Source organism: Equus quagga, chromosome 11 (genome assembly GCF_021613505.1).
Source record: "Equus quagga isolate Etosha38 chromosome 11, UCLA_HA_Equagga_1.0, whole genome shotgun sequence".
Lineage (NCBI taxonomy): Eukaryota > Metazoa > Chordata > Mammalia > Perissodactyla > Equidae > Equus > Equus quagga.
In genome coordinates, this window is record NC_060277.1 from 25,663,967 (window position 1) to 25,675,318 (window position 11,352).

Sequence of the window (11,352 nt, forward strand, 5' to 3'; positions counted from 1 at the left end):
GTGTTTGTAGAAGATTCGAAGCTGTAAGGTATACACATAGAGAAGTTAATACACTTTGGAAAAAATTGAGACCACTACAAAATGGATTAAAAGTCCTGAATAAAAAGCTTTTCTTTTGCTGAATGACAATTACTTACCAGTGGCATTAAGTTTAAATGATTGGAATTTTCTTAGGAGTGAATTTTACATGATGATGATGATGGTGTCCCTGTATACAAAGTAAGAAGCCAGTTTTTCCTTCTGGTGCCACTTAACTTTTTTCTTTTCAGCTGAAAACAGTTTGCAGTTCTAAGAGTGCAAGGACTGAATTAAGGACAAAATATAATCTAAGAGTATATAGTGTTAAATAGCATTTCAGTATGGTATGGCATTAATTGTGTTAGATTATTTCTGTCCCCTGTAAACCTTATGACATTAGATGCATTTTAAAATCTTCTAAAACATTTTTTTTAATTCTTTTTTTTTTTTTTGTGAATGTGGGATGCCACCACAGCATCATTTGATGAGCAGTGTGTATGTCTGCGCCCAAGATCCGAACCCTCTGCTGGCAAAGCAGAGTGTGCAAACGTAACCAATATGCCACCGGGCTGGCCCCTAAAATCTGTTCTTGATGATAAAATCATGGAGGTATACAGCTTTGGCTAATAGTCCTTAGTCATAAACCATTTTAAATTGGATTTGGTGGTATAATTTCTCATTTTAATAGGGATCAGTAAAAGATAACAGAAATCTTTCCTGCTACTTTAAGTTTAGAAGTTGACAGAAGTAGCCTTCACAGTCTGGTAATAAACAGTCTTCCATTCCAGTGTCACCTCAAAGCGCTGGGCGTATGTTTTCAGTTCTTTTTTTTTTTTTTTTTGAGGAAGATTAGCGCTGAGCTAACATCTGCTGCCAATCCTCCTCTTTTTGCCGAGGAAGACTGGCCCTGAGCTAACATCTGTGCCCATCTTCCTCCACTTTATAAATGGGACGCCTACCACAGCATGGCTTGCCAAGTGGTGCAGTGTCTGCACCTGGGATCAGAACCAGCGAACCCTGGGCCACCAAAGCAGAACGTGCAAACTTAACCGCTGTGCCACCGGCCTGGCCTCCATGTTTTCAGTTCTTAAACTGCCCCCAGCCTGTAACGCTTTGGATCTATGAACCTGATCTAATGTGCATGACTCCTGGTTTCCTACAAGTTGTAAGAATGCAACATTGCACTCCTTCACTCCTCTTTTCTGGCATTTTTTAAAAGACCATGAAGACTAACCCTTTATTCATTTCGTTAGTTGTGAAACATCTGATCTAGTCATAATAAAATATTTTGTATTTCGTTTCAAAGTAGTGAGATCTCTTCCCCCGTGAGCATTGCATACTAAGTACTTTTTAAATGGGATAGCAATCAGAGCTAGTTTTATCTCACCCCTTTTCTATAGGACATTTTTATTACTCGCTGAAATAGAAAAAAAATGACCTATATTTGTGTAACTAGCCTCCTTCAGAATGACATCCAAAAGCACGTGTGCATTTTAAAAGTTGCTCTCTAGTGTAAATATCATACTTTTTAACAGTTAGCCAAGTTGTATTTTGTTAGAGGTAAAATTTCGTATTAATAACTCTATGATTTTCTTATCTTAAGGTAACTGGGCTTGCCGTGCTAGCACTTTGACGAACAGATCCTCCCCCCACCCCCCCGCCCTGTTTTGGAATCCCTGTAACATGCTTCAACTTAGGAAGGATTTTGTTGTTGTTTCAGACAAATCTGCCTATTTTCAAGCTGAAAGAATCTACTGTTAGAAGAAGATACAGTGACTTTGAATGGCTGCGAAGTGAATTAGAAAGAGAGAGCAAGGTAAGAATTATTTGTAAGGCGACTTTAAAGCAAAACATTCCAAATTTTAATATTTAAGACCTCTCAGGAAACTTACCTTGAATAAAGTGGGTAAAAGCAAACTTCTTTTTTTCAAATAGTTTAATTTCACCTTATTTCATAGGAGATGGGGGAAGTCTGTAGCTTTTCCTAGAACTCTCTTCCTTCTCTTGTCTACGTTAATGGCCCAATTGAGACCTTTGCTGACTCATACTGGATAATACTTCTTAGAACTTCCTTGCTATTCCTTCCTTTTCCTCATCTTTCTATTCTACATTGCCCACTCTGCACACTTTGCCAAGTTTCTCTTCCTCAGTACATCTCATATGTCAGTGTATTTCAAGTTTTTTTACTGACTTATCATAAATACATTTTTTCATCATCACACATGTGCATATAAAAAGTTTCATAAAGGAGTACTTACTGTGTGATATGTGCTGATATTCTTCAGCTTTTTTGATACTAATTGGTTGCTACCTACAATTTTTAAACAGTGTTATATACCTTGGTGTAAGAATTGTTTTCTCTTGGAAGAAAATTTGGTGGCTTTAGCTGCAAAGCAAATTAGAGCAAGGTTTCATCCTAGTGTTCCCTATTTCAGCGCTACATCAGAATGACATCAGAGGTGTGGAGTCATGAAAGGGCATGGTATGCTTAGAATGATGGAAATTTATTTTTTGACTAGAGTGTAGTAGAAAAGAAGTGGGTATGGTAGGAGCCCTGAAGTAGGGTAAGACTAGCTTGTGCTCGTTTCTGAAGCATTATAAGCTAGAAATGGAAGGAGAAGTTTCTTAACCTGATAAATGTGGCTGGATACAAGAGCAACATAAGCGAATCATAGCATTCCGTCAAAAATGTAAAGGAAAAACAGTTTTACTCAAAAGAAGATCTTGTACATAGAACTAGAAATCTAAAAACCATGTAAAGAAAACTTTAAAACTTCACTGAAAGACAAAGACCTTAATAATTAGAAATACTACATTCCTGGTTTGGAATATTCACTTTTGAAGATTCATTTACTCTATGAACATTTGAGAGCTCATTCTATGTCTTCTATGAGTTACAGTTAGAGCTGTGAACAAATTAAGGTCCCTACTTTTAGGGTGCTTACATTCTATTGGGTAAGTTGGGGAGTGGTGGAGGGAAAGCAGAAAATATAGTAAGATATATAGTATTTTAGATGGTGATATGCTGTAAGAAAAAGAAAATTAAACTAAGGGAAATAGGGAGTGTCAGGAGAGCTACTCCTAATAGGATGGTCAAGGGAAGGCCTTACTCAGGTGACATTTTAGCAGTAGACCTGAAAGAAGTAAGGCAATGTCTCTTATTTGTAAGCTCATAACATTCTGGTAGAAATCTTAGTGGGGTTCGTTATAAACTTGCAGATTTATATATGAGCTTTAGAATCAGAGAAAGCTTAAGAATAGCCAAAAAATCTTTTCACCATGTGTTGAGCACCTGCACACATCAGAGTGTATCTTAAAGCTATAGCAATTAAAACAACGTGGTATTGCTTTAGGGGTGGGCAAATAGGTTAGCGTAATGTAATAGAATTTAGAAGCTGACCCATGTGTTTATTGGAAATTTAGTTCATAACAAAAATACTATTGTCAGTCGGCAGGGAAAGGAATTTATATTCAGTAAATGGGGTTGAAGCATTTGGCTATTATTATTTGGGAGTAAAGGTTTATAACTCACTGTATATAAATTCCAGATGGTTTGTAGATATAAATATACAAAACAGGGGCCAGCTTCATGGCCAAGTGGTTAAGTACATGACCTCCACTTCAGCAGCCCAACATTTCTCCAGTTTGGATCCTGGGTGCAGACATTGCACTGCTCATCAAGCCATGCTGAGATGGCATCCTACATAGCACAACTAGAAGGACCTACAGCTAGAATATACAACTATGTACTGGGGGGCTTTGGGGAGAAGAAGATATAAATAAACAGACAAACAAAACAAGTTAGGAAAGTTTTGAGGAACAAAGAAGAAATTTTTTATGGCCATAGGGAAGATATAATTGACGAATAACATAGTGTAAGTTTAAGGTGTACATCATGATGATTTGATGTATGTATTGTAAAATGATTACCCCAGTAAGGTTAGTTAATACATCTATCATCTCAGTTCCCTTTTTTTTTTGGTGTTGAGAACATTTCAGATCTCTCTTATCAACTTCTAAGTATACAATATAGGGTTAACTGTAGTTCCCCAGAACTTACTCATCTTATAACTGGAAGTTTGTACCAAACATCTCCCATTTCTGCCAAGCCTCAGCCCGTGGCAACCACTGCTTTACTACTCTCTGTTTCTGTGAGTTCAACTTTTTTTTATTATTATTGATTTATTTGTTTATTGATTGATTGATTCATTCATTCATTTATCTAGTTATCCATTCATTCATTCATTCATTCATTTTGCTGAGGAAGATTCACCCTGAGCTAACACCTGCTGCCAATCTTCCTCTTTTTCTATGTGAGCTGCCGCCACAGCTTGGCTACTGACAGAGGAATGGTGTAGGTCGGTGCCTGGGACCAAACCTGGGCTGCTGACGCGGAGCGCTAGCCCACTGGGGCTGGCCCGAGTTCAACCTTTTTAGATTGTACATATAAATGAGATCATACACTATTTGTCTTTCTCTGTCTGACTTACAGGAAGAAGTGTCTTGCTAGGATTTAGGCTTTGCTTAACATAGCACAGGTACACTGGAGTGTTTAATAAACATGTGATGCATGTATATATCACTTTTTTTAATAACAGCTTTATTGACGTACAATTCACCCATTTAAAGTGTACCATTCACTGATTCTTAGTATATTCACAAAGTTGTGCAACCATTACTACAGTCAATTTTAGAACTTTTAAATCACTCCATAAAAGAAACCCCATATCCATTAGTAGTCACTCCCAGTTTCTCCCCAACTCTCCTCACCCAGCCCTAGACAACCACTAATTTCCTTTCTCTATGTATTTGCCTATTTTGGGACATTTTATATAAATAGAAACATAGAATATGTAGTCTTTTGTGTCTGGCTTCCTCCACTGAGTGTATTTTCAAGGTTCATCTTGCTGTAACATTAATTACCACTTCATTTCTTTTTATTGCCAAATAATATTCTCTGGTATGGGTATACCACATTTTATTTATCCATTCATCAGTTAGTGTACATTTGGGTTGTTTCTGCTTTTTTTTTTTTAAGATTTTATTTTTCCTTTTTCTCCCCAAAGCCCCCCAGTACATAGTTGTGTATTTTTAGTTGTAGGTTCTTCTAGTTGTGGCATGTGGGACGCCACCTCAGCATGGCCTAATGAGCGGTGCCATGTCCACACCCGGAATCTGAACTGGTGAAACCCTGGGCCGCCAAAGAGGAGCACGCGAACTTAACTACTTGGCCATGGGGCTTGGCCTCACTATTTTTTGACTATTGCGAATAATGCTGCTGTGAACGTTCATGTACAGGTTTTTGTCTGGACATGTTTTCTGTTCTCTTTGGTATATACCTAGGAGTGGATTTACTGGGTCATGTAATAACTCTGTTTAACCTTTTCAGGAACTCCCAGACTGTTTTCCAAAGCAGCTGTACCATGTCTGCATTCCCACCAACACTGTATGAGGGTTTCACTTTTCTCCACATCCTCATCAACACTTACTATTATCTGTCATCTTTGTTGTAGCCATCCTAGAGTATGTGTGAAGTGGCATCTCAATATGGTTTTGATTTTCATTTCCCTAATGACTAATGATGTTGATGATCTTTTCATGTATTTATCGGCCATTTATATATCTTTTGTGGAGACATATTTTTCAGATCCTTTGCCCATTTAATTGAGTTTTTTGTCTTTTTATTATTGAGTTGTAACTAGAATATAGAAAAAAACTCTTACAAGTCCTTTCTCAGATATATGATTTGCAAGAATTTTCTCCCATTCTGTGGATTGTTTTTCACTTGATGGTGTCCTTTGAAGCACAGTACTTCACTTTTAACATTAGACCAGTTAAATATCTTGGGGGTTTATGTGAAAGTTGTACTTATATTACAGTATTGCTAAAAACAATCGGTTATTTATATATTAGTGCTTTTAACTAAGATCAATTATGGTAGGCTAGGAAGTAGGTGACACTTATTGTGTTTACTGGTCATTATGGTTAAATCTTTTGGCTTTTATTTCAGTATGCTTTCACTGGATTATGCAGACCAAACAGCCTCCTGTCTACTTCTCTCCCTGCAGGCACACTCACATATCTGACTTTTAAATTGGTGTGAGAAGTCTAACTAGATTTTTTCAGACTGCTGAAGCAAAAATAATTTGATGTTGAAGAGGATGTTTGGAATCTTAGCTGGACAGGCCGCTCATGGCTTTTGTAGATTGTTAATCCTATTGCCTACAACCTCACCATCCGTTTCAATGACTGTTTTTGTTTTTGTTTTTGTTTGTTTGAGGAAGATTAGCCCTGACCTAACATCTGCTGCCAATCCTCCTCTTTTTGTTGAGGAAGACTGGCCCTGAGCTAACATCTGTGCCCATTTTCCTCTGCTTTATATGTGGGAGGCCTTCCACAGCATGGCGTGCCAAGTGGTGCCATGTCCGCATCCGGATCCAAACTGGCGAACCCCGGGCCGCCGAGGCGGAACGTGCAAACCTAACTGCTAAGCGCCACCCAGCCGGCCCCTCGATGACTATTTTGAATGTTATGTTAGGAAGAATGTATCTCTACAGATGATAATAATAGTAATCTTTAAATCTTCGATTTCATGCTAAATTCTGCCCTGAATTAATGGTGGTCATTTATTTAATGCACTCGTTCTAGATTCCTTTTTTTATAATAGCTTTATAGATACAGATATTTTTACCTACCCATCAGATAGCCATTCTACTGGAGCTCAGTTGGTGGTCCTGATCCCTGATCTCAGTTGTAAGGTCCCTATAGGTTTTAACTCTCAACTTGACAAATGCTAAACAGGAGAGAGAATCAAGAATGCTAAAGCAGACTTCTGGAGATAAATCTGTAGGTCTTCATCATTAGTCATCTGGGGAGAGTAGATCTAGGAAAGAATTACAAAGTTTTGGTTGGGCATTTGGTTTCGTGTCTCTTTTTTGCCCTTTGTTTTTTCCTAATCTGTATGAAGTCGTGTTGATCTCTCTCTTTTTTACCCTGTTTGGGAGAGAAACTCTGTACTGAGAGTTTGAAGTTTTACTTCTTTTAGAATGTGTATAGTTTGTATTACTGGTGTTTACTGTTTATCTTTCTCCTGTGTGAATTGTTTGCTTACACCTTTCCTCTGTTTTAGTGTAAGATAAAGATTCAGCTAAGTGGTTAGTTGTTTCACAGATATTTGAGCTTCGATATATGCTCACCTTTTCTTAAAATAACCATAAGAAGCCTGAGACAGGGTCCTTGATTTGAAGGCATTAATGGGATAGATTGGTGGTTTTCCACCAGGGGCGTTTTGTCCCCCATGAGACATTGGACAATGTCTAGAGAAGGTTTTCATTGTCACAACCAGGGGTGCTACTGGCAGCGTCTGGTGGGTAGAGGCCTGGGATGCTGTTAAGTATTCTACAGTGCACAAGAAACCCTCCTCACCCCATAAAAAGAATTATCTGGTTCAAAATGTTAACAGCACCGCGTTGAGAAACCCTAAGATAGAGAAACCAAACTACCTTGTGAAATAAATAGCTAGGTGCTATTTAATTCAAACAAATATTTGAGCTCCAAGTAATTTCTGGAGAGAGATCAGTATAAGTTGACCCTAGAGGATGGGTTAGGCTTTGAAGGAGAATATTTGGGGTGTTCCTTTAGCTTGGGAAGAAAGGAATGACAGGTCTTTGGGGAAAGATAGGATAGCAGATGTGGGAGAAAGTTGACATGCGTCTTAGCCTAGGAGATGGAAGAGTGGCAACAAGTAGAGTTATCGATTATTTTGTCATCACCTCAAACAAGTAGGAAAGACTATATGCAGATGGTATGAGATGGAAAAAACTGACCACAGAATTCGTAGCTGCCTGTGCCAGAAAGAACATTGTTACTATTTTATTTCTTCACTTAATCGAGTTGATTTTGATCTCTGCAGTTACAATAAAGCATTGTCTTCCCCAGATGGCATCAAAACTGAGGGGCATGGTAACCTTTATTTCAGTATTGCTTGAGTATTCTTTTTGTATACTTGTGCTTTGGTAAATCCAGGAAAAATGAAAGTTAAGCTATGGACTCCACCACTGTGGAGCTTTTGTCTGATGGGCTGTTCTGCATTTGGTTATCATGCCTTCAAAACATTGAATCTTTTTTCAGTGTGTTTTTACTGATTCCCTTTTATATATATGCACACACATATATATATTATTATTGTTACTAATTTTAAATTTTTTTTGAGGAAGATTAGCCCTGAGCTAACTGCTGCCAATCCTCCTCTTTTTGCTGAAGAAGACTGGCCCTGAGCTAACATCTGTGCCCATCTTCCTCTACTTTATCTGTGGGACGCCTACCACAGTGTGGCATGTCAAGCGGTGCCATGTCCACACCCGGGATCCAAACCAGGGAACCCCTAGGCTGCCAAAGTAGAACGTGTGAACTTAACCGCTCCGCCACCAGGCTGGCCCCAATTCCCTTTTCATGTTTGACGTAATTTAAGAGTGTGGTGCTCTCATAAGTGAAGATATACTTTGTCTTCATGTCGTGCTTGTAATTTTCACAGCCCAGTCAGCATGTTCAAGAACTTTCTTTGCTTATATTTCAGGTTGTAGTTCCCCCACTCCCTGGGAAAGCATTTTTGCGTCAACTTCCTTTTAGAGGAGATGATGGAATATTTGATGACAATTTTATTGAAGAAAGGAAGCAAGGGCTGGAGCAGTTTATAAACAAGTAAGTGCTTTCTGTTCCTCGAGGTGTAAGAGTAAATAGTGTTCTGAGACGACTTTAGGTGACTACTAGTAATTTAGATATTAAGCTAAACCGTAATATAGCTTTTCCTCTTGGCCATTTGCTAACTGACTTTTATATCATTTAAACAAAGTAAAAGTATCTAAGAAGTTGAACATCATATGATAAATATTAACACACTTGAATGATTGAAATGAGTATCTTTGTGTTGACCTAAGTTTTGTATTTGTTTTTCTTCGTTAATTTATGCAAATTACACTTAAAATTACAGCATTTAAAAAACACAGTTGTACTTATGATTCTTTCTGATTTAAGATATGTTCTAGCATGAACAATAAAACTTACAATGCACTCGCAGTCATTTTGTTTGATTGCAGATGGAGGTGTTATCAGCATGTCTTGTGTAAAGGTGCACATTTAAAATGTTCATGGCAAAATGTATTCCTTTGAAAATGTGAGAACACTTGGGATCATTTATCTTTTGCTTTAGAAACTCTTAATAAACTCAACCCAAAACTTCTAGCTTTTAATTTTATTCCTATGTGAAATAGAACCATTTTTTAAAAGCCAAAGTAATGAGGAGAATTATGCCAGGAGGGAGCTCACTGTAATTGTGTGTTGGCCTGAATTTAACCAAATAAAGTCAAATCCTAATGAAATAGTTATGTGAACTTACTTATTAGCAACACTTTAATTTTATCTAGTAATTTGAAGATCCGTGACTGGTAAACACAAGGGAAAGTTGTACAAAGCCTTTAACTTTTACTTATCTACTGTAGCACACAACCTTTGTTGTCTTTTTATGAACATACTATCCTTTTGGAGAAGGCAGTGCTGACTTAGATGTTTTTCAATTTGAGAAGTCTGGTTGCCCAGTCTGATCTTGTGTTCAGTCTGTGATGGAAACCTTTAAAAGCAACCAAAGAAAACAAAAACAAAACTGGACATTTGTGCCTGTTTCTTAGGTTTTTTTGGCTTTTGTTAAACTTCAGTGTATTTCTATCTCTAATCTTATGTTTTCCTTCTTTAAAATGGATTCTTAGAATCAAGGACATGTTTCTCTTGTTATTTTTTGGTGAGGTTAGCCCTAAGCTGACATCTGTTGCCAGTCTTCCTCTTTTTGCTTGAGGAAGATTGTTGCTGAGCTAACATCTGTGCCAGTCTTCCTCTGTTTTGTATGTGGGATGTCGCCACAGCACGGCTTGATGAGTGGTGTGTAGGTCCGCACCTGGGATCAGAACCCATGAACTCTGGGCCTCCAAAGCAGAGTGTGCGAACTTAACCACTATGCCACTGAGCCGGCCGTATGTGTTTCATTTTTAACATTAAAATTTATTTAGGTTTCTTGTTAATATACCAACTAATATTTAAAGAAGCTAATTGGATACATATGCCAGAAGCAGTGCTAAATTAGTGATTAAATGTTTTCTAAATTACTGTGGTGAACCAAGGGAGAGAAAATATACTATTAGTTGACAGAGCATGGCTTTATGGGCAGTCCAGAATAACACTTACTGTTACTAAATTGTACATGCTTCCTACCCTTAATATATGTGTTTGATCCTCCTCTCCCACTTTTATAAAATATCGGACTAAATTTGTGTTTTTTATTTCTAGGGTCGCTGGTCATCCTCTGGCACAAAATGAACGTTGTCTTCACATGTTTTTACAGGATGAAATAATAGATAAAAGCTATACTCCATCTAAAATGAGACATGCCTGAAATTTGGTGAGAAGGGGCAAAAAAACCTTTCCGTGACTATTAATGATTCATATGCACCAGTGAAGAAGTTCTAACTAGCTGTAAGCATGCTGCACAGAAACTGGTATAACATGCCTTCAGTATACTAACACTCATATGCTCAGTTTTGTTTTGTTTTGTTTTGGCAGTTGACAAGAAGTTAATTTGCTTTAGTGAAAATCCCTCATTCTGGCCTTTCTGTAGAAATAGCTCTCTGTGCTGTTTGAATGTGGTGCACACTATAGCCTCACAAACCTGTTATTCCAGTATAACCTGCAGTGTCCTAACTAAAGTTACTGGCTTGGTCTTATCTGCACAGTTTTTGTGTCATGTTTGCTTCTTGAATCTGATTAACTAGAATATTTCTCTTATCCCCTTTTTAATATGTGATGTCACATGACCTGATTTATGTGTAGGAGCACTACACCATTGGTTCCCTACCCTACATGTAAGAGACACACTCGTGTGCAGAGAGTAGCTCCCTTCATCTGGAAGATCAAGGAGGGAAATCTTTATATTCTGTATAAAACAAAATCAAATTTATATAATAAAATCATTTGTCTAAAAATTTAAGTTGTTTTCAGATAAAAATAAAAATGCATTTCTGATATGCAGATCGTGTTGCCTCCAGCTTTTCTTTTTTCCCTTTATGGCTTTCCAACTTAACTACTTATTGAGAAGGATTATTTACTAATTATATACTTCTCATTCCTGTAACTCCATTCCTCTTTAAACAGTGGTGATATCAAATATGCCACCACCCTTTGAATGTGGTATTTTCTTTTAAACAACAAAAAAAGTGATGTACTAAATAAAGCATTCCTTAAAGCTTATTGAGTCTTTATGAAGCACTTTGTGCATCTCAAGTCATTCTT

General features: G+C 37.5%; 1 protein-coding gene across 2 annotated transcripts in view; it reads left to right on the forward strand.

Annotated features, from left to right (window-relative positions):
• Positions 1 to 11,091, forward strand: part of SNX3 (sorting nexin 3) — a 41,927-nt gene extending 30,836 nt beyond the window's left edge. For both annotated transcript variants that reach the window (XM_046677032.1, XM_046677031.1), the window contains exons 2-4: positions 1,739 to 1,834; positions 8,594 to 8,718; positions 10,354 to 11,091. In XM_046677032.1, the coding sequence (XP_046532988.1) occupies positions 1,739 to 1,834; positions 8,594 to 8,718; positions 10,354 to 10,459 (327 nt within the window). In that variant the 3' untranslated portion in view covers positions 10,460 to 11,091. The remainder of the gene's footprint in view (positions 1 to 1,738; positions 1,835 to 8,593; positions 8,719 to 10,353) is intronic.
• The last annotated feature ends 261 nt before the right edge of the window (positions 11,092 to 11,352 follow it).